The sequence below is a fragment of the Bos grunniens genome, chromosome 20, assembly GCF_055505025.1.
Source record: "Bos grunniens cultivar Pamir isolate PY7600 chromosome 20, Bosgru_T2T1.0, whole genome shotgun sequence".
Classification (NCBI taxonomy): domain Eukaryota; kingdom Metazoa; phylum Chordata; class Mammalia; order Artiodactyla; family Bovidae; genus Bos; species Bos grunniens.
This window is the reverse complement of record NC_141184.1, coordinates 70867386-70890879: the sequence shown is the minus strand read 5'-3', so window position 1 is coordinate 70890879 and position 23494 is coordinate 70867386. Positions and strand designations below refer to the sequence as shown.

At 48.3% G+C, this 23494-nt stretch overlaps 1 protein-coding gene across 3 annotated transcripts in view; it reads right to left on the bottom strand.

The window, feature by feature from the left end:
• Window positions 1-23494, bottom strand: part of SLIT3 (slit guidance ligand 3) — a 718940-nt gene that overhangs the window by 575214 nt on the left and 120232 nt on the right. For all 3 annotated transcript variants that reach the window (XM_086362269.1, XM_086362271.1, XM_086362270.1), the window contains exon 4: window positions 9330-9401. In XM_086362269.1, the coding sequence (XP_086218395.1) occupies window positions 9330-9401 (72 nt within the window). The remainder of the gene's footprint in view (window positions 1-9329; window positions 9402-23494) is intronic.

Sequence of the window (23494 nt, the reverse complement as noted above, 5' to 3'; positions counted from 1 at the left end):
CCAACCTATAAAATAATAGGGCTGTACTATTTCAGTGTTTCCCAAAATATGCCCCATGGGTGGGTGACCTACACCAAAATCATCTACTTACAGAGTCAAATCCTTAGGTTCATTCCAGATCTAATGAACTAGAGTCCTTGAGGACAAGGCCCGGGAATCAACATTTTAACTAGGACCTCAAAGGATTTTTTTTCTATAGGCCAATCTAAGAACCACTGCAATCTGGATCCTTGCTCTGCAAAGTGTAGTCAAGCAGAAATGCAGAGTCCTAGGGCCCACCCCAGAGCTGCAGAACCAGAGTCCACATTTTAACCAGATTCCCAGGTATTCAGATATGCAGTCAAGGTTGAAAAATGCTGGTCCAGATAACTTTTACTTCTAGCCCTTTTATTCAATAGGATGAGTCTATAAGGCAATTCAAAGTATTATCCTTACAATCAACTGTGTGAACAAGGCCAAAGGCTTCTGTGCTCAGTTGGATAAAGTCTCAGTGAAGGGAGAATAGAAACCTTGCCTGACTTCTTTCCCTCGCTCCAGCTTCAGGCACTACAGTGAATGCGACTCACACAAAACAGAAACCCCAAGAGTGCCAGGGTACCCACTGCAATCCATTATCTGTCCACATGCAGACTAAAGCTAAACCCGTCTTCAAGCTCGCGATGAAGCCTGTCGTAAAGCGAGAGGAAGGCTGGCCTTGCCCCAGCGCTCGGGGGTTGGGGGGTGCTGGAGGAGGAAGCAGAGTTCCAGTGGGCGAGGATTCTTTCCCTGAGACTGAGGTGGCCGTGCCCCTGGAAAAAGTGACCCCGTGTCTGCGATGGTGAGGCTGGCCTCACCGTCTGCCCCTGGCCTCTGAAGGCCAGGCCAGCCCAGAAGCGGGACAGGTCTCCTGGACCCAGCTCCAGGCAGGCCGTCTCTGAGGCCCCCTCCCCCGACGGACTGGCTTTCCCCTCATCCTGTTACCATTTTACCACATCAGATAACAACTCTGCTGGAAAACTGAGTAGTGTGGGTTTTGTTTTCTCCACTGGTTTTTCACTTTTATAGCGCCGTTTCACATCAGTGCAGAGTTTTATGGAGACACACATTGCATGTACTTATGTTTTAAAGGTTAGTGCAGAATTGGAAGACTCAGGTGGCTGCGAAAGGATCTCCGAGAAGCAGAAGGTAGAGGCACAGCATTCCAGTCATCCAACAAATGTGGGCTCACGAGGGCTTCAGGGATATGCAAGAGCTGCAGCACTGGCTGAGCCTCTATCAGGCCGCGCCGGCACTTCAGCTGTAACTTCTTATAACTCTAGGGTGGAAATGGTGGTGAGGATGTGCGCTCTGGGCTCGGGCAAGCCTGAGTTTGAATTTTAGCTTTGCCAGTGACCTTGAGCAAGCTGTCCAAATCTCCAGGACCCTGTCTATTTATCTCTAAACTGGGGATAATGGAGTATCTAACCTCCTAAACCTGAGAATGGTGGTGGTGGTTTAATCGCTAAGTTGTGTCTGACTCTCGGACACAACTGAGCGACTTCATTTTCACTTTTCTCTTTCATGCATTGGAGAAGGAAATGGCAACCCACTCCAGTGTTCTTGCCTGGAGGATCTCAGGGACGGGGGAGCCTGGTGGGCTGCCGTCTATGGGGTCGCACAGAGTCGGACACGACTCAAGCGACTTAGCAGCAGCAGCAGCAGTGTCTGACTCTTGAGACCGAAAGGACTGTACCCCACCAGGCTCCTCTGTCCATTCTACAGGCAAGAGTACTAGAGAGGGTTGTCATTGCCTTCTCCAGGGGATCTTCCAGATCGAAGGACTGAATCTTGCATTGCAACCAGATTCTTTACCGACTGAGCCACCAAGGAAGAGAAGCTACCTGAAAGCAGATCGCAGAGAGATTCACAGTAAATATGCAGAAAACACTTGGGATCTATTATGTGCTGATGTGTTCATTCATTTGTTCAAGTTCCTGCCCCCAGGACTTAAATGAGGCTCTATTTGGAGACTGGGTCTTTAATGAGTTCACTAAGTGTGGCCCTAAGACAACACGAGTAGTGTCCTTGTGACAGAAGGACGGGACCTCACGGGCGAGCGTGAACAAGACAACAGCAGCAGAAGCACAGGAAGAAGACCATCAGCTGCAAGGCAAGAAGAGAGGCCTCCGGAAACCAGCCCTGCCAGTACTCAGATCTGAAACTTCCAGGCTGTAAGCTGTGAGGAAACAAATTTCTGTTATTTAAGCCATCTGGTCTGAGGCACTTTATTGTCACAGCCCCAGCAAACTAAGACAGGAGCTCTGACTAGTATCCCTGTTGTCTAGCTAATCAACCAGAGACTAAGATAGTTGAGGTCACTTGCCCAGGGTCAGTCAGCAGAGGGTGGGATCCAAACCCAAGTCTGGGCAGTTCCCTGACTTTTTCCTGCACTATTGGACTGCTTCAAAGAAATCCCACATGCCACAGCTAAGACCCCAGGCAGTCAAATAAATAAATATGTAAAGAAAAAAAAAAAAAAGAAAGAAACACTAGATCACTTAGCAAAGCACAAATGCAGAAGCGCAGCTTCTGGTTTGTTTGGGGCTATGGGCATGGAGCTTCCCAGGTGGTACGGTGGAGCCCACCTGCCAACGCAGGAGACGCAAGAGAAGCAGGTTCAGTCCCTGGGTGGGGAAGATCCCCTGGAGGAGAGCTTGGCAATCCATTCCAGTATTCTTGCCTGGAGAATCCCACGGTCAGAGGAGCCTGGTGGACTGCAGTCCATGGGGTCGCAAAGAGCTGGGCATGACTGAGCCTGCACACAGCACGGATATGCGTGGCTGTGTGACTGGGGCGGAACATGGTAATATGAAGGAGAGGTACAAGCCAGCAGAAAGCGACAGTGGAGGGGATGGCTCGCTCGCTGCAAGTAAGCTCCTTGAAAACTGAGGTCTCACAACTCTGGGAGGGGGCAGCAGCCCAGTGACCTGGGGCAAAGTTGGCTGTCCACGTTTCATATTGTTTTCAGCTGCCTGGCAATCAACTCCCTGAGTCTTGCAACTCCACTGACCCAAGTGAGCGACAGCAGTTTAACCCCAGCGGCATTTTTTTCAAATCCGCCAAATACTTTGCAGGACTGTGTGGAGAATAACTGGGGGCCTCTGTCCTGCTGCTAGTGCAGCTGCTTCTTCAGTCAGGCTTTAAACCACTATCAGCTACGTAACGAACTCTTCTGCCATGAATCCAGGAGAATGGAGCAGAAGGACCCCAGGGGTCTGCTCAGCCTCAGCTGGCAAAGTCAAACTCTTAAAAAGCAGTTGGGAAACTCCGTGTCCCCTTCAAAGCTCCCTAATCTGGGGAAAGGCAGACAGCTTTTAATTACTGTTTTCATCTTGTCTTTTGCTTCTCTGAAGGAATTTCTGGCAACATTAACCACTTAACTTCCAAATAACCAGAAACTTCACTTCTTCCCGCAGTATACAGGTAAAAGAGAAAGCTGGAAGGAGAGGCACGAAAGGAGAAATCAGTAACCTACAGACCATATAACAAGCTGTGCTCCATCCCAACCTCTCTGAATCAGGCCCGGAGAGGTGAAGTAACATGCCTAAGGTCACACAGCTTGTGGGTGGCAGAGCCAGTGCGAGGGTCGGGATTGTCCCACTCCTGGTACCTCCCTCAACCCTCCTCTGTTTCAGAGCCTAGACTCTTTGCCAGATTCTCAACTGTTGACATCAGAGATGCCAAAGCCCCAGCATATGCACCATTCCTATCAGTTAGCCGGCAAAAGCTAACCATGGCTATTTTCACTGAGCGCTTTCTGTGCGCTCTATTCAATGCTAAAGGCTGTCCCTGGGCTATTTACAAGTATATTACAAACCCCTGGAGAAAGAGGTTCTATTATAGTCTATTTTACTGATCAACAACATGAGACCAGAGAGGTTAAGTATTAATAATTTGCCCATAGTCTCATTACAAGTAATTGGGCAGCTCTTTAACACTTTTCCTTCACTGCCATCTCCTAAGATCAGCTGTGGGTCAGGAGTGAGAGAAAAGAAAGAGCAGAAATACAGCTCTGACATCTGAAAATCTTATAATCTACCTCAGGATTCAGTCAGTTCAGTCACTCAGTTGTGTCTGACTCTTTGCGACCCCATGGACTGCAGCACGCCAGGCCTCCCTGTCCATCATCAACTCCCAGAGTTTACTCAAACTCATGCCCATTGAGTCGGTGATGCCATCCAACCATCTCATCCTCTGTCGTCTCTTCTCCTCCTGCCCTCAATCTTTCCCAGCATCAACGTCTTTTCCAAGGAGTCAGTTCTTTGCATCAGGTGGCCAAAGTATTGGAGTTTCAGCTTTAGCATCAGTCCTTCCAATGAATATTCAGGACTGATTTCCTTTAGGATGGACTAGTTGGATCTCCTTGCAGTCCAAGGGACTCTTAAGAGGCAGTTTCCCCCTCAGTCAGTCTCTCTCATCAGGAAGCTTCCATAAGCCTCTTATCCTCCTCCATCAGAGGGCAGAAAGACTGAAAACCTCAGGATTAGAGTGAGCTAATATTTACTGAGTGCCCAAGGTAGGACAGAGACCTTGCTGGGTGTTCTACAGACCACAATGGTATTACCTAAGCCTCAGGGCACTTCTGCGTTCTAGGATGCTGTGGCTCATGCTCTGTGTACCGAAGGACAGAGTGAGCGTAGACACAGCACTACTACACACACACACCAAGGGATCTGATGGTGCTGCATCTGAGGGGTGTGGGTAACCAGCCAAGGTCTGATAAAAACTCTCATTTTTAGCATGACTTCAGCTCCCCACAATAGTTAGCACAGCAGTGTAGCATGAGAGAAATACTCTGCAGCAACATGTATGAGCTCTGCTCCCCATTCCAGTGTATCCTGGTTGTACAACTACACAGAGAGTACTTAGGTAGGTCAGACAATCCTTCTGAGCTTCAGAAGTAGATTTAATAATGATTCTCTTTGCAGAATTGCTGTGAAGGCTGAAATCTGCACGCTCAGGTAGAATCAAAAGAGCTGCTGCTGCTTATAAATATGATATACAGACAAGTAGTTTAAAATCCGAGCCTTAGTTTCCTCATCTATACAATGGGCGTATTGAGGCAGAGAGCTAATTGTAGGAGAATGAACTCACAGTCTTCGGAGTCAGATTACCCGCATTTGGTTCCTGGCTCAGTCACTGAGGAAGTGTATGATGCTGGGCAAGTCCTTGGACCTCTCTGAGCCCCAGTTCACGTCTGTGGAAAAGCAGTCACAGTCCCTACACCCACACCGTCATCAGGCGCCTCAAACGAGGTACGTGCAAAGCATCAGAGGAGCACCTGGGACGCAGCGTTTGCTGCTGTCATTACCTTGAAGTGTTATTGTGAAAATCCAAGCCATTCAGTGGAAGCGCAGGGAACTGCACAGACTAGATGCTCAACAAACTTGTAGACATCAGATGTGTTTAAGTTCGGGGGTCTCTCGCTCTGTCTTCTGATAACAGAATTACTCTTTTCTTTGGGAAATCCATTCCCAGGACCCACACCATCATCGCCAAAAAACTGGTTAATCGGAGGACATCATCTCACTAGCCACAGTCACCTGCTCAGAGTTGGAGGTGTGACCAAAGTAAGCAACTGACTCTCAGTTCTTTTTTGCATGTCTGTCATCAGTGACACCCTCTCCACCCTGGTTGCTAGGTTACTTCCCTCTGAGTCTCCTGCTGCTGTCTGCCATCCCGTGCACACTTCCAAGGGCTGGAGGGAGTGAGATGAAGTCCTGATGACACCACCATGCCCCTGGATCCAGAGGTTTCTAAACCCAGTCACAGGGGCTTCCCTGGTAGCTCAGTGATAAAGAGTCTGCCTGCCAATGCAGAAGACACAGGCTCGAACCCTGACTGGGAAGATCCCACATGACCCAGAGCAACTAAGCTTGTGCACCACAACTGTTGAGCCTGTGCTCTAGAGACTGCAAGCCAAGACGACAGACCTGCATGCCCCAGAGCCTGTGCGCCACAACAAAGAAACCTACTGCCATGAGGAGCCTGCACACTGCAGCCAGAGAGTAGCCCCTACTGGCCGCAACTAAGGAAAAGCCTGTTCAGCTGTGAAGATCCAGCACAACCAAAAATAAATACATAGAATTATTCAAGAAAATAAAAATAATACATAAAGCCAGCCAACCATAGCAACCACTGGCCTTCTCACGCACGTGAACTGATGCACTTCCCCTTTGGGTTAGACTGATCTTAGTCACACTTCTGTCACTGCTGCTGCTAAGTCGCTTCAGTCATGTCTGACTCTGTGCGACCCCATAGACGGCAGCCCACCAGACTCCCCCGTCCCTGGGATTCTCCAGGCAAGAACACTGGAGTGGGTTGCCATTTCCTTCCCCAGTGCATGAAAGTGAAAAGTGAAAGTGAAGTCACTCAGTCGTGTCTGACTCAGCGACCCCATGGACTGCAGCCTACCGGGCTCCTCTGTCCGTGGGATTTTCCAGGCAGAAGCACTGGAGTGGGTGCCATGGCCTTCTCCGCGTCTGTCACTGGTTAGTAGCAATATTAGAATAACACTGGTTCCCAATGAATAACATTTCCCTTTCCCATCACTACATGTCTTAAAATATGACCATAGCTTTTCCAAAAGGTGTTTTTTAGATAATCATTGAATATGAAGCAGTTTTTGTCTACGGATCTAGTAAGAGAAGGTGTGTTGAATTGCTGCTTAAACCTCATGGCAGGCTGTGGAGGAGACAGCCACCCAGCAGCCCCATTTAGCATTCCTTGGAAAATGGCTCGCTGCGTCTATTGAGATTCAGTGCTCTTTTAAAACAGAGCCAGTGGCATATGTATACACACTCATGATTGCACATTTATTGATTTCTAATTTGCACCCTGCTTACTTCCAAAAAGGCCCTGGAGTGGCTGACAAAATAAGACAAAGACACAAGAGGGCCATTAAGAAAAATCAAAGACCAAGCCCAGAGAGAAAAAGGGATTGCTGATTATAGCCAAAACCCAGGTTAATAAAGCTGCTTCAATGAAAAATATATACATTTAGCTCTCAGCTCTTTGGCAGCTATTCAGAGAGTGTCCTGAAGGGGTGGGTACAGGGCATCCTTCATGTCTGCAGCTCTACACCCAGCACAGAGGCCAGGCACCTGGGAGAAGCTTCCTGAATGAATGATGGATAAAAGATTCAAAGCTCCCTGAGTGCACTGCTCATAACCTAAGGCCTGTATCATCTATCCACCCACTCCTGAGTGCCTCTGTGTGTCACACTGGGCCTGGCCAGGAGCCTGGAGAGGAATGGACCTTTCCAACCGCTGCTCTCTGGCTTGAAGCAAAAGCTCCATGTAACAGATCACAGCTCTGATGGCAGCTCCTCGTCTCTTCAAGCCTCCCATGAAAGGAGATTAGAAACAAGTTGTGAAGATGGGAGTTGCAGGAGTAACAATAGTTATCTACGCTGATTATGTGTGCAGAGCACTTTAAACCCAGAAAATGCAGGCACAGCGTAATCTCTTTGGGTTCAGAGAGCTCCTTGGTGAGGTACATGAACGGAAGAGGGGGCCTCTCATCATTTCCTGATGAGGACACAGGCACAGACGACCTGTGGCTCTCCCGACCTCTCTCAGTCAGAAAGCAGCCATGAGGCCGCCACACTGGACTCCCCACGCCCCTGTGCTGCCTGGCTGGGCCTGCACCCTGCATCTCAGAGACCTGTTACCACAGCCTGAAAGGCCTCCTCTGCCCAGATCAAGATCAGCTCCGCCTAAAATGGGCATCCGCTGATGTCTTCGCGGAGCAGGAACCCACCCCTCCCCCAACCTCCTGCAGCAGCGGGACCCTCAGACCCCACCTGCTCAAAGCTGCCCGGCAGCCCGGCCCCACAGGCACCTTCTGTTTGCTGGAAAGTGATGCTGAGAGCCCAGGTGGACGGCACACAGTCTGCACGGTTTAGTTAAAGGCAGGCTGAAAGGCACAAGGTAGGGCTGGCTGGAGAGTCGGCTATTAAGCGAGTGTTTAAGGAAAGAACTCTCCAGGGAAGGGGAAGGGAAAAACCAGAGTGGTTTCCCCATTTGCCCATTTGGTACTGCTTATTCAGCTCTGCCAGATACACACTGCACTTCATCCGCCCTCACATCCATCAAGGTGGGTGAAGAGTGGAACAGTGGAAGGGAGGCGTACTCTTTCCCACATTTAGTACAGTCAGTCGGGTGGACTGAGCAAGAGAAAGGGAGTGCCAGCCAGAGAAGACTGTGACAAAGTCCAGGTGCACCCAAGAGAAGGCAAGCAAGACCACCGTAGCACTGAGTGACTATAGTCTCTCGCTGTGCGTACAGACAGAGATACAATTTCCTAATTCAGAACTCATTCTTAAGTGCACATGCAAACATGTGTTTCATATTTCCCAATTTATCCCGGAGCCTACATGCACCAGTGGACCGCATGCGTAGGTATTAACATGGCCATTGGAATGGGAATGGTGGCCACCATGCAGAAACCTCTCCAGTAACGTCACAGTCCTCCCAGCCACGTTGTAAATCTTGCTGCCTGATTGCTAAGCAGCCAGACACTTGTTGCTCCAACCAGAAAGTTAAGCCTTGGGCAAGCAATTCACCCCATAATATACACTAGTCACCACCAGTAGGACTTTCAGATACAGTCCTGAAGCTATTCACTGTCGGCAATCAGCACTTGCCTAACACCCCCAGTCCATGAATCACACTTTCCATCCGGATGTGTTTCTCCAGTTCTTGAGTATCCAAACTCTCATGCTAAATAAATACACAAAGACATCTCCAAGTCTCCCCGCTTCATTATATCCTGGACCATCCCAAAGAGAAAGCAAAATTCAAGGTTTTTCTTCCTTTCCCACACAAATCACAGACCTCCAGATCCAGAGTTCCCGGACGGGCAGTGGGAGGAAGCAGGCACAGGGCAGGAACCCTTCTAGCCAGCAAGGAGGTGAGGTTGACAGGTTTAATCCAAACCACTGCCCTCCGAGACTGTCTTGTGTGAACCAACTCACCTCCAAGCCCCCCTCGGGGCATTTCCCTGAGGTACATTCAGACCCAGGTGAAAGGATGGATTTCCTCCCTCCATGTAAAGGAGACACGCACTAGCCTAAGTCCACAGCTCTCACCGGCCACTTCAGTGACTCTCTGAAGGAAGGGAGCAGAAAAGGTGGGCTGGAGGGGAGCACAGGGACCCCCGTGCTGAATCCGGACTCCGGATGCCCACACGTGCGGACTCACTGCCATGCTCCACGTGGTCAGGGCTCCCTGCGCTAAGGCAGCCACATCCTCTGCATCAGCAAATGCAGGCAAGACCCAAGGCAGAGAAAGCAAGTTCACTCTACTCACAGTCTGGTGAGCTTCAGGTTGCTCTGGAAAAGCAGCTCTGGGAGGACCTGCAGCTTATTCTTGTTCAGGCGCCTGAAAGGGGAAAAGAAAAAGAAAATGAAGAGATGTCAAGAGGACAGGAAACGGGATCAAGGGTAGTCACAGACCCTCCTCAATCAATCCATCAACAGGTCTTAAAGGCTTCTAGATCTTTCATCATGGGATGCTCAGCACGTGGAAGGCATATTCTATCTTGCAAAATGTGGAGTCCGGTGGGGGATAAAAGGCAAAGGTGCATGGAGAGCAGGAACACAATGTGCTTGCTGTCTCTCCCCCGTCCCGAGCCTCAGAGAGACGACACTCAGTGAGGACAACAACATTCTTTCCCAGGAACCTCAGACAGGCTTTTGAACTCGTCTCACCAAATGCCTGCTCTAAGTAGCTATTGCCAGCTGACGGGACGGGCACGTGAAATGGGTCCCTAAAAATAAATAAAATGCCAGAGAGAATATTCCAGATTCTAAATGGGTGGTGGGGGCGGGGAGGACCGACAGCCCCCATTATAGGAGCAGAGAAGAGAGTGGGCACATCACCGTGGGTTCAAGGGCCAAAATGGGCCCTCGGTACTTTTGCCTTTGTGGGCACCTTCCTCTATTTAAAAAATTAAATATTATATTGTATAACTATGAAAGTGAAAGTCGCTCAGTTGTGTCTGACTCTTTGCTACCCAGTGGACTATACAGTCCATGGAATTCTCCAGGCCAGAATACTGGAATGTGCACCCATTCCCTCTCCAGGGGATCTTCCCAACCCAGGAATCAAACCAGGGTCTCCTACATTGCAGGTGGATTCTTTACCAACTGAGCTATCAGGGAAGCCCATTGTATAACTATGCTGGTATTAAAACAAATACATTAAGATTATATAACATCTACTTGACCTAAACACTCACTTTTTTTCTTTTAATTTTCAAAGAAATTAAACCATCTTCATGGGTCCCTTAAAAGCGATGTTGGCCCTGGGTGCTGTCCCCACGGTGCCCAACAGGGAAGCCGGCCACTGTCTAGGTGGGCAGTGGGGCGGAAGGCCAGTCCAGGAGGGACAGCCCATGGCAGATGGCAGCAGCAGACCCAGACTCTGTCCTGAGAATGGTCCACGCTAAAACCCACAGCAAAGAAGGCCACCTGAGCTTCCAAGGGATGGTGAGTCACTGCTGCTGCCCCCATGAAGGCTGCTTTCCCGGGAGTGTGAGGCCAGAAGGGAAAGCCTGCCCCATGCTTGGGGCTTCCCAGATGACGCTAGTGCAGGAGACGTAAGAGACTCGGGTTCGATCCCTGGGTCGGGAAGATCCTCTGGAGGATCCTCTGGAGGAGGGCATGGCAACCCACTCCAGTATTCTTGCCTGGAGAATCTCATGGACAGAGGAGCCTGGAAGTTTATAGTCCATGGAGTCACAAAGAGTAGGACACGACTGAAGTGACCTGGCATGCAGGCACACTCCATGCTCACCCCCAGGCCTCTCTATCCAAATCTCATTGGGTTCAGTTCAGTCGCTCGTTCGTGTCTGACTCTTTGTGACCCCATGGACTGTAGCACGCCAGGCTTCCCTGTCCATCACCAACTCCCAGAGTTTACTCAAACTCATGTGTATCAAGTCGGTGATGCCATCCAACCATCTCATCCTCTGACATCCCCTTCTCCTCCTGCCTTTAATCTTTCCCAGCATCAGGGTCTTTTCCAGTGAGTCAGTTCTTCATATCAGGTGGTCAAAGTATCAGAGTTTCAGCTTCAGCATCAGTCCTTCCAGTGGATATTCAGGATTGATTTCCTTTAGGATTGACTGGTTGCATCTCCTTGCTGCCCAAGGGACTCTCAAGAGTCTTCTCCAACACCACAGTTCAAAAGCATCAATTCTTCTTCACTCAACTTTCTTTATAGTCGAACTCTCACATCCATACATGACTACTGGAAAAACCATAGCTTTGACTAGATGGACCTTTGTCAGCAAATGTCATTATGCAGCCTAATCACTGAAGCCCAAACCAGTGTCCCCAGATCTCCTCAGAGTCCTCAGATTCTTACTCCCAAGAGTCTCCCAGTGCAAAGACCAGTTTACAGATGGCTGAACCTCTCTGCTTAAACTATGCGTGTTTGGCTATGTGGAATAACCATGTTATTCCATCTTAGAGCTAAGTGAACTGAAGAGAAGAAAAGGTGAACTTCCCAGCCTCTGGCCCCAAAGCCCACACTCTCATAGTGCTCCAAGCAGCTATGGTTCCGGGGGGTGGGCTGGGGGTGGGGGTAGGATATTGTTATTTGCCCTTTTTTATTCCAGGTCAACAGATAAAACTTGAGAGGCACAGGACACCAGAAGGGAGTTTACAAGGGCAAAGCATGTGGGGGAGAAGCATTTACGACCTCAAGGAATGAGGTTCTGGTGAGAAGCGTGTGGCTCAGCCCTGAAGGGGTGCACACCGAGTGCAGGCAAGTGTGGACCAAGCACACTCTGCTGGTGACACTGTTGACTGGAAGGAAGCCAGAGGGAAGGCTGGCAAGTGGGGCAAGCGAGCTCAAGCTCCCTGCTCCACCTCACTCCCTGTGCTCTCTCCATTTTTAAAAACAGAGCTTATAAGAAAAGCCGTAACATAGAACTGACCATCTTAACCATTTTTAAGCGAAGTATGTTCACATCGTCGTGCAACAGATCCCCGGAGCTTTACCATCATGCGGAGCCGAAGCCTGTGCGCGTGAGAAGACAGCACCGCACCGCCCCTCGCCGTGTCCCTGGCGGCCCCATCCTGCTGTACTTGCTGTCTCATCACTCCCAGTACCTGCTCTGTGTGCTGCTGTCACTAAAGTGGGGGGAACGGGGGCGCCCCAGAGGACAGGACGGGGAGAGGGGGTCTACCCCTTGTTTACGGCAGCTCCCGCACAGCCAGTGGTAACTGAGCGTGTGTGCGTGTATGCTCTGTGACCCCAAGGACTGCAGCCTGTCAGACCCCTCTGTCTGTGATAAGCCACTTTCTTATATGGATTCTTATGGGGAAGAATCCCTTAGAAGAAACGGAGTAGCCCTCACAGTCAGCAAAAGAGTCTGAAATGCGGTACTTGGATGCAATCTCAAAAATGACAGAATGATCTCTGTTCATTTCTAAGACAAACCATTCAATATCACAGTAATCCAAGTCTATGCCCCAATCAAAATGCTGAAGGAGCTGAAGTTGAACGGTTCTATGAAGACCTACAAGACCTTGTAGAAGTAACACCCAAAAAAGATGTCCTTTTCATTAGAGGGGACTGGAATGCAAAAGCAGGAAGTCAGGAGATACCTGGAGTAAAGGCAAATTTGGCTTTGGAGTACAAAATGAAGCAGGGCAAAGGCTAACAGAGTTTTGCCAAGAGAATGCACTGGTCACAGCAAACACCCTCTTCCAAAAACATAAGAGAAGACTCTACACATGGACATCACCAGATGGTCAACACTGAAATCAGATTGATTATATTCTTTGCTGCCAAATATGGAGAAGCTCTATACAGGCGGCAAATACAAGAATGGGAGCTGACTGTGGCTCAGATCATGAACTCCTTATTGCCAAATTCAGACTTAAGTTGAAGAAAGCAGGGAAAACCATTAGACCATTCAGGTATGACCTAACTCAAATCCCTTATGATTATACAGTGGAAATGACAAACAGATTCAAGGGATTAGATCTGATAGAGAGTGCCTGAAGAACTATGGACAGAGGTTCATGACACTGTACAGGAGGCAGTGATCAAGACCATTCCCAAGAAAAAGAAGTGTAAAAAGGCAAAATGGTTGTCTGAGGAGGCCTTACAAATAGCTGAGAGAAGGAGAGAAGCTAAAGGCAAAGGAGAAAAGGAAAGATATACCCATTTGAATACACAGTACCAAAGAATAGCAAGGAGAGATAAGAAAGCCTTAATTGGTGATCAATGCAAAGAATAGAGAAAAACATTAGAATGGGAAAAATTAGAGATCTCTTCAAGAAAATTAGAAATACCAAGGGAACATTTCATGCAAAGATGGGCTCAATAAAGGACAGAAATGGTAGGGACCTAACAGAAGCAGAAGATATTAAGAAGAGGTGGCAAGAATACACAGAAGAACTGTACAAAAAAGAGCTTCATGACCCAGATAATCACAGTGGTGTGATCACTCACCTACAGCCAGATATCCTGGAATGTGAAGTCAAGTCGGCCTTAGGAAGCATCACTACGAACAATGCTAGTGGAGGTGATGGAATTCCAGTTGAGCTATTTCATATCCTAAAAGATGATGCTTTGAAAGTGCTGCATTCAATATGCCAGCAAATTTGGAAAACTCAGCAGTGGCCACAGGACTGAGAAAGGTCAGTTTTCATTCCAATTCCAAAGGAAGGCAATGTCAAAGAATGCTCAAACTACCGCACAATTGCACTCATCTCACATGCTAGCAAAGTAATGCTCAACATTCTCTAAGCCAGGCTTCAACAGTACGTGAACCATGAACTTTCAGATGTGCAACCTGGATTTAGACAAGGTAGAGAAACCAGAGATCAAATTGCCAACATCCGCTGGATCATCAAAAAAGCAAGAATTCCAGAAAAACATCTACTTCTGCTTTACTGACTACACCAAAGCCTTTGACTGTGTGGCTCACAACACACTGTGGAAAATTCTTCAAGACATGGGAATACCAGATCACCTGACCTGCCTCCTGAGAAATCTGTATGCAGGTCAAGAAGCAACAGTTAGAACTGGACATGGAACAACAGATTGGTTCCAAATAGGAAAAGGAGTATATTGTCAAGGTTGTATATTGTCACCCTGCTTATTTAACTTATATGCAGAGTACATCATATGAAATGCTGGGCTGGATGAAGCACAAACTGGAATCAAGATTACTGGGAGAAATATCAATAACCTCAGATATACAGATGACACAACCCTTATGGCAGAAAGCGAAGAAGAACTAAAGAGCCTCTTGATGAAAGAGAAAGAGGAGAACGAAAAAGCTGGCTTAAATTCAACATTCAGAGAACTAACATCATGGCATACGGTCCCATCACTTCATGGCAAATAGATGGGAAACAATGGAAACAGTGACAGACTTTATTTTGGGGGGCTCCAAAATCACTGCAGCCATGAAATTAAAAGACACTTGCTCCTTGGGAGAAAAGCTATGACCAAACTAGACAGCATATTAAAAAGCAGAGACACTACTTTGCTAACAAAGGTCCATCTAATCAAAGCTCTGTTTTTTCCAGTAGTCATGTCTGGATGTGAAAGCTGGACTATGAAGAAAGCTGAGCAAAGAAAAAATTGATGCTTTTGAACTGTGGTGTTGGAGAAGACTCTTGAGAGTCTCTTGGACTGCAAGGAGACCAACACCAGTCAATACTAAAGGAAATTAGTACTGAATATCCACTAGAAGGACTGATGCTGAAGCTGAAACTTCAATACTTTGGCCACCTGATGCGAAGAGCTGACTCATTGGAAAAGACCTAGCTGCTGGGAAAGGTTGAAGGCTGGAGGAGAAGGGGACGACAGAGGATGAGACGGTTGGATGGCGTCATCAACTCAATGGACATGAGTTTGAACAAGCTCCAGGAGATGGTGATGGACAGGGAAGCCTGGTGTGCCACAGTCCATGGGGTTGAAAAGAGTCAGACATAACTGAGCCACTGAACTGAACTGAACACGGAAGAGCACTGGTCCCGGAGAAGGTGTGGTGCTTTGACTCTGGGATCAGCCAGACTAGGTTCAGGTCTGGCTGTATTGTGTTCTTGCCATAGGACCTTGGGGAAGTTACCTCGCTACTTAAGCCTCAGTTTTCCACCTGCAAAATAACTCTACTCAGTAGGTTAGAGTAAATCTTGACACAGTGTAAGTAAAAGCATCTAGCACTGCGGTGAGCGCATGGCATCATCGAAATGAGCTGTAAGTAAAAGCATCTAGCACTGCAGTGAGCGCACGGCATCATCGAAATGAGCTGCTTTATAACTCTGTGTGAGACACTGCACTACGTGCTGGAAGGGTAGGATCTGGGGTAGTGCAGCTCAGAGACTGGGGTCATTACCACCAGCGTCTTATGGATAAAGGATATCAAGGAACTTCCCTGGTGGCCCAGTGGTTAAGAATCCACCTGCCAATGCACAGGACACAGGTTTGATCCCTGCTCGAGGAAGACTCCACATGCTACCAGACACCTAAGCCCATGAGCTGCAAAAAGAAAAGCCCCTGCAGCGAAAAGCCCACACACTGCGACTTGAGAGCAGCCCCGACTTTAAGCACCTAGAGTAAGCCTGCACGCAGTCAACAATAAATAAACAGAAAGACTCTGTGGACTTCTCCAGGCCAGAATACTGGAGTGGGTAGCCCTCCCCTTCTCCAGGGGATCTTCCCAATCCAGGGTTCAAACTCAGGTCTCCCACATTGCAGGCGGATTATTTACCAGCTGAGCCACCAGGGAAGCCCAAGAATACTGCAGTGAGTAGCTTATCCCTTCTCCAGCGAATCTTCCCAACCCAGCTATCCCGAAGCGAGGACTCCTCCATTGCAGGCAGATTCTTTATCAGCTGGGCTACCAGGGAAGCCAGACAGATAGATAGATAAAGGATGTCAACAAATGGAGAGGTGAAGCCCATTCTGCAAGGCCACTGTGATAGGAAATCGCGGAGGCAGGATGTTGACCCCAGAGGTCTGCCTCCAGAGCCTGGTTCTAAACCACTGGGGTTACTGGAAGCCTCTCTATCAGTAACAGCTCCCTTCCCCCCACTCCCACCGTTTTCTCCCCTTCTTGTCTTTTTGGCTCTGCTTCCTTTCATCCAGGGTGGCCACCTCCTCCGCCCCTGCCCAGACCACCATCCGCCCTGAGGACACTTCCCTCCCTGAGAAGGATGCTCTTGGGTCCCCGAGGCCAGCAGTGGGCCTCCAGGTAGGTCTGTCTGGAACCCTCCTCTACATCCACAGCTGCACAAAGCCTGGTGAGAGTTACACCCAGACAGCCAATGCTCCCATCCAGGCAAAAGTCCTGAAATCTGGCCCACCACAGCCTGCAGTAAGGAGGGTATTGAGTGTGCTCAAAGCTCAAAACCAGAGTTGAAGCTAAAAATAAAACCAGCTTGGCTCTGAGGCTCCAGGAAGGGAAGGAATCATTTTCAGTTCTTTGCTGGTATTTGCAGCCGGACAAAAATAAAAACACAACCAAATTTAGCCAATTGTGTGCTGCCTGCTGCTTCGTAAACCCTGAATGAGGATTCCAGGGCTGTTGGGCTGGGCTCTCCTTCCTTTAAAAGCCTCAGGGTCTTTCTGCTTTGGCTTGGGCGGGCCGCACGCCGTTTCTCTGTTATCGAGGGGCGCTTGATACATTTCTAGTTCATCCCATCCTGAGATTTATTCATTCTTATTTAGAGATCCGAGTTGGTCCGAAAGGTCTTACTTGAAGAGCTGATGAAGCCTCCAGGCTGCATAAGGTGCACTTCTCACGTGGCTGCTTTAAGAGCAGCTCCTGAACAGGAAAATGAACAGAGGGAAACAGGTCTTTCTCCTGCCAGAGGGACAGATAAGCGCTGGGCTGCAGACAGCGGCTATTGGCCTCCGTGCCCTCCATCACTCACGCCATCTGCTGCTCTGTCACCTGGATCCAGAGGTAGAAATCTGCCACAGTTCAAATTGGAAATAAACCTGTGATGCCTGCATGGAAAAAAGGACCGAATGGGACCCGCATGAGGGCAGGCCTGAGGAGGTCAACAGACAAGACATGGGCCTGGCCCAGTGATAAGTCAAGTCCACCTGGATGTCTTCTCTTCCTGTAAGATCAACTCTCCTTTTCAGCTTTCCTGCTGGAACAGTCGGAGCATCAGGGTCAAGAAGTCCACGGGCTGCCAGCTGCAAGGTCATTCTGTTTTTCAGCCTGAACTGTGAAGCCCCAAGAGACAGAGTCTTGGCTTTGTGGTATCACTGATGGCTTCTTGGAGGAACCTGGGCGTAAGATCTAATTAGAGATTTTTTCCACCTTATTGAATTCTTTCATTTGTCTGTCCATTAAACCCATCCAACCACTAATTTATCCATTCACAAAACCACCCTCTACCCCTATGTCTGTCCATCCGTCAATCCATCTATCCACCCATCCATCTTCCCAGCCATTTTTCAATATGAACATACAAAGATGATTAAGATACGGTCCCTTCCTGTATCTGCATGAATAAGATGTAGATGAAGAAAGATGTCAGATGCTAGCGAAGGAGACTGACATGGAAACAAAACTCTGTAGCACGATCTTGTGAGCAAAGCTATCGTGGGGGCACACAAGGAGGAGCAGCTAACCCAGACCTGGGACAGGAAGGCTTCCTGAAGAAACTGGTCTGGAGTTTTTGTTTACTTGTTTGCCTGTTTGAAGCATAATTTTGACTCTTCAGGAGACAGGGACAACGGGTTCTAGGCTTTGAGAGCAGTATGTGCATGGAGGGCCAGGAGACTGAAGAGCAACCTTTGGGAAGCAGGGCTGCACTGCAGGGACTAGATGGCTCGAGAGACACAAGTGGTGACGCTCTAGGGCTAAGCAGAGGCCGTACCAGTGAGGGTTCCTGCGGATCATGAGAAAGGACTTGGGCTTGGCTGTGTATTCAGAGTCAGGGGGAGCCACAGACGGAGTCTGAGCAAGGGAATGACCATCTGTTTTGGATTTTAACAAGTTCTCTTGAGCAGTACGGAGAAGGCAATGGCACCCCACTCCAGTACTCTTGCCTGGAAAATCCCATGGATGGAGGAGCCTGGTAGGCTGCAGTCCATGAGGTCTCTAAGAGTCGGACACGACTGAGCGACTTCACTTTCACTTTTCACTTTCATGCATTGGAGAAGGAAATGGCAACCCACTCCAGTGTTCTTGGCTGGAGAATCCCAGGGACGGGGGAGCCTGGTGGGCTGCCGTCTATGGGGTCGCACAGAGTCGGACATGACTGAAGTGACTTAGCAGCAGCAGCTTGAGTAGCAGTAAGTCTGGTTTGAAAGAGGGTGGAATCAGAAGCAAGGCGAGCAATTAAGAGGGCTCCTGAGTAATTGCTGTGGCTGTGTGAGGCCCTGGGGAAGGGGAGGAGTCACACTGGAGCGGAGGAGCAAGATCTGAGGTCTCAACCATGGGGTTTTGTGAGTAAATGCCTATGAGGGGTACAGGAGTGAAGGGGTTAAAGTGGCCCCAGGGGCTCCCACTTGGGTAACTGATTAATCAAAACGACCAATTAGTGCTAAAAAAAATAGAGATGAGAGGACCATCACACAGAAGGGACTGTGTTCAGATTCAGGATTTCTAAACTACTGGGATCCCTCAAATACTTTTGACAGCTAGTGGCAGTAGCTGGTAATAACACTAAGACCACGAGTCAGGCACTGTAAGAGGGGCTTCCCATGTCCAGTCCATTTAACTCCCCACAGAATAACTTCAAGAATAGTACTAGTGGTCACCCTATAATAATGAAAACAAGGGCCTAAGACGGTTAAGCCACCTGCCCAGAGCCAAACTCAGTCAAAATGACAGTGATGGACTTGAACACAGATGTGTGTACTTGGTCTCTCAGTTGTGTCCGATTCTTTTTGATCCTTTGGACTGTAGCCCGTCAGGCTCGTATGTCCAGGGGATTTTCCAGACAAGGATACTGGAGTGGGTTGCCATTTCCTCCTCCAGGGGATCGTCCTGAGCCAGGGATTAAACCCACATTTACCTAATGCCAAACCTGTGCTCTTAACTACCATGGATAATGATGGTATTTAATTTAGCCCTCATTATAGACTATCATGACTTATTACCTCGTGTGTGGGTCTCATCTTCCCATTAAGTTCTAAAGGTCCTTAAGTGGTAAATATGTCTAATGTCTGCTCAGTGACCCACTGTGAGCCAACACAACCCCAGGGATACAAGGGAGCTTTTAGTAAGGGCCTCTTGAATTTCATGAATAAGTCATAAACTGGGAATGGTCAATTCAGGGAACCTGAAAAATCAATAGTTTTTCTAGGCTGGGTGAAGGGAATCATCCTGTTTGCAAGTAAACAAGACTCCCAGAAGATCTAATTGCCTGAGTCTGTCTGCTTCCAGAATCTTCTTGGAGACTCAGCTTCCAAAGTCAGCTGCCTCACTACTGACCTACTGGGCAGAAAGGCAGGAGAGGAAGGGGCCAGGGCAGCCTCTTAGTGGGTGCAGGATAGATGAGAGGCCTCCAGGCCAGAAGGAAGCTGGCTCAGCAGCCACAGGATGCCTCCCATTTCTTCGAGAGGTGTGGAATGTTCAGCTGCTCAGCTGAGGCCCGAGGGAGGAAGGAAGTCAGTGTGCTAATTCCCAAAGGTCACAAGACTGTTGGCTTTAGTAATGAAATCAATTGAATCCCCTTCTCCAGGCACTTTCCTAGGCAGGCTGGATGGTTTCCAGGTCTTGTGGTGTTTTCAAAAACACCAACAAGGGCCAAAGTGGCTTTGCTATTTGGAGCAGAAGCTCCAGGCCTCCCCCAGTGGAGGGGGAGACATCCTGGCAGAACCTACAAGAAGGGCAAAACCCACGAGAAGGGCAGAACCAAATTCAGAGGCCTCAAACCCCAACTTGGAGGTGGCACTCTCATCCATGAGGATGTACAGATGTCACTCTATATATCAGGGGAACTCCTCAGCAGAGTCAAGAGCAGAGAAGCCTGAATAGGGCTTGTTTCCACAGATATTCACTGTAGCCACTGATGGCCTCATATTTTCTTGGTTTCCTCACCTGCCCACCACATCAAGTTCAGGTTTTTTCTTGCTATGCAGATTTCATAATGCAAATTGGATGTAACCAGATCAGTTCAGCAAGAAACCTGAACTGTGCTGACTGCTGGCTTATAGCCCTGTTGGGATCAGAGAGGGTCCCTGCACTGCTGCCGCGGCCGCTAAGTCGCTTCAGTCGTGTCCGACTCTCTGCGATCCCATAGACGGCAGCCCACCAGGCTCTCCTGTCCCTGGGATTCTCTAGGCAAGAACACTGGAGTGGGTTGCCATTTCCTTCTCCAGTGCATGAAAATGAAAAGTGAAAGTGAAGTTGTTCAGTCGTGTCCGACTCTTAGTGACCCCATGGACTGCAGCCTTCCAGGCTCCTCCGTCCATGGGATTTTCCAGGCAGGAGTACTGGAGTGGGGTGCCACGTCCCTGCATACCTAAGAGGAAAGCCTGCTGGCCGCCCGTTTCAACACCCAGGAGCCACTTTGGTTAGTGACTGGCTGTTCTCTGCCACTGGGATTTCCGTCTTTTTTAATAATGTCTTTCTCTAAAAAGACATTCTGCGTGGGGGGTGGGGAGGGGTGGACAGGTGGGTAGCAGCTTTATTGCGCTCTAACAGGGCTTCCTTTTTAATAGCACTCCTGGACCAAGCCACAATTTAATTTCATGGTTTGGAAGCCAGTTGACCTGAATCTTGTCTTCCATGGAATTCAGCATTTGCTCAATGACATTTAGGTTGACTTCTGTCTGTCAGTTTTGAAAATGTGTTCTTTTTAGTAGGTAACTTCAAAATGTCCTAATAGCAATTAAAAACCTTTACTTTTGACATTTCTGTAAGAGAAACAACTTTGTCATCCTAGTCTAAAACTCTTGCCCTAAGCAGTTTTTTCCCCACTGAGTTAAGAGAATCCTTTTTTAAAAAAAATAGCTTTAAGTTTATTTTAGGAACACAATTATTATGTAATAGCAAAACTTGAACCTTGTGAGATACCCAAGAAGGCATCTGTAATGGGCTTTGCCGTGTACCGCGAATGCTCGCTAAATGGCAGCTGTTACGGCCACTGTGGAGAACGCGATGGCACCCCACTCCAGTACTCCTGCCTGGAAAATCCCATGGACAGAGGAGCCCAGTAGGCTCCAGTCCGTGGGGTCGAGAAGAGTTGGGAATGACCGAGCGACTTCTCTTTGACTTTTCACTTTCATGCATTGGAGAAGGACATGGCAACCCACTCCAGTGTTCTTGCCTGGAGAATCCCAGCGACGGTGAGCCTGGTGGGCTGCCATCTATGGGGCTGCACAGAGTTGGACACGACTGAAGAGACTTAGCAGCAGCAGCAGCACGGCCACTGTTGTTTTTATTATTATCATTCCTAGATACCCCAGGAGGTCAGAAATAGGGGAGATTTATTTCTCCTTCATAGATGACTGTATTGGTCAGCAAAGCCATTAATAGTAACAAATGAACTCCAAAATCTCATTGCATTAACACAACAGACATGGATTTCACACTCACATAAAAACTTGCTTCATCTTGTAGAGAACACAGAATGGTGGGGAGGAGTGGGAGGGAGGAGCTACAACGGGTCTTCAGTTCCTTGACCTCCTAGTAACTAACATCACTTCTCTCAGTCTGTTGGCCAGAACTAGTCACATGGCCACACCTAACCGCAAAAGAAGACAGGAAATCTACAGGGACACTGGGTGTTTGGTGAGAACTATCACTATAACCAACTCATCTTGGAATCAAAGCGACAATAATGATCTCTTTATCTTGTTGTTCTTCCTTCTTTCCTTTTTTGCTATCAATGCCAGGCCCTTACAGTGTGCTAAGTACAGTGGGAGGTGCTTAAATGCATTATCTTACTTCATCCTTAAAGCGACACTGTTATTATCTGTATCTTACACAAGGAAACTGAGGGACAGAGAGGTTATGGAGCTTGTCTAAACTCACACAGCTGATAAGGTTTCGACAGAAGTCTCTCTGACACCAAAACCGGTGTCAGAATCCCTTCACCATTCTGCTTCCTTAACTCTTTGGTTCTTGGTTGACCAGAAGGCCTCCCAACAATTCTAGCAAAGAGCCAGTAACAAGGAGTTGTTGTTTCTCAGTCACTAAGTCATGTCCAACTTTTTGATACTTCATGGTCTGCAGCACGCCAGGCTCCCCTGTCCTCTGCTATCACCTAGAGTTTGCTCAAACTTATGTCCATTGAATTGATGATGCCATCCAACTATCTCATCCTCTGTCATCCCCTTTTCCTCCGGTCCTCAATCCTTCCCAGTATCAGAGTCTTTTCCAATGAGTTGGCTATTCACATTAGGTGGCCAAAATATTGGCACTTCAACCTCAGCATCAGTCCTTCCAGTAAATACACAGAGTATTGACTCATTTTGCATTTGCAGGAGAAAATGAGTCAAAGCAGACTAGGAAACTAACCCTGTGGTCCTTGGCCTTATTGTCCAAGGCCTCTGGTTTCAGAAGAAGGCTCTGAGGGTCCCAGCAAACCACTGCCCCCAGGCCAGGGAGGGAGGAGAAACCTGAGCTGTCCCAGTCAGTTAGTTCAGTTACTCAGTCGTGTCCGACTCTGTGACCCCATGAATCGCAGCACACAAGGCCTCCCTGTCCATCACCAACTCCCAGAGTTCACTCAAACTCATGTCCATCGAGTTAGTGATGCCATCCAGCCATCTCATCCTCTGTTGTCCACTTCTCCTCCTGCCCCCAATCCCTCCCAGCATCAGAGTCTTTTCCAATGAGTCAACTCTTCGCATGAGGTGGCCAAAGGACTGGAGTTTCAGCTTTAGCATCAGTCCTTCCAATGAACACCCAGGACTCATCTCCTTTAGGATGGACTGGTTGGATCTCCTTGCAGTCCAGGGGACTCTCAAGAGTCTTCTCCAACACCACAGTTCAAAAGCATCAATTCTTCGGCACTCAGCTTTTTTCACAGTCCAACTCTCACACCCATACACGACCACTGGAAAAACCATAGCCTTGACTAGATGGATCTTTGTTGGCAAAGTAATGTCTCTGCTTTTGAATATGCTATCTAGGTTGGTCATAACTTTCCTTCCAAGGAGTAAGCATCTTTTAATTTCATGGCTGCAATCACCATCAACAGTGATTTTGGAGCCCCAAAAAATAAAGTCTGACACTGTTTCCACTGTTTCCCCATCTATTTCCCATGAAGTGATGGGACCAGATGCCATGATCTTCATTTTCTGAATGTTGAGCTTTAAGCCAACTTTTTCACTCTCCTCTTTCACTTTCATCAAGAAGCTTTTTAGTTCCTCTTCACTTTCTGCCATAAGGGTGGTGTCATCTGCATATCTGAGGTTATTGATACTTCTCCCAGCGATCTTGATTCCAGCTTGTGCTTCTTCCAGCCCAGCATTTCTCATGATGTACTCTGCATATAAGTTAAATAAGCAGGGTGACAATATACAGC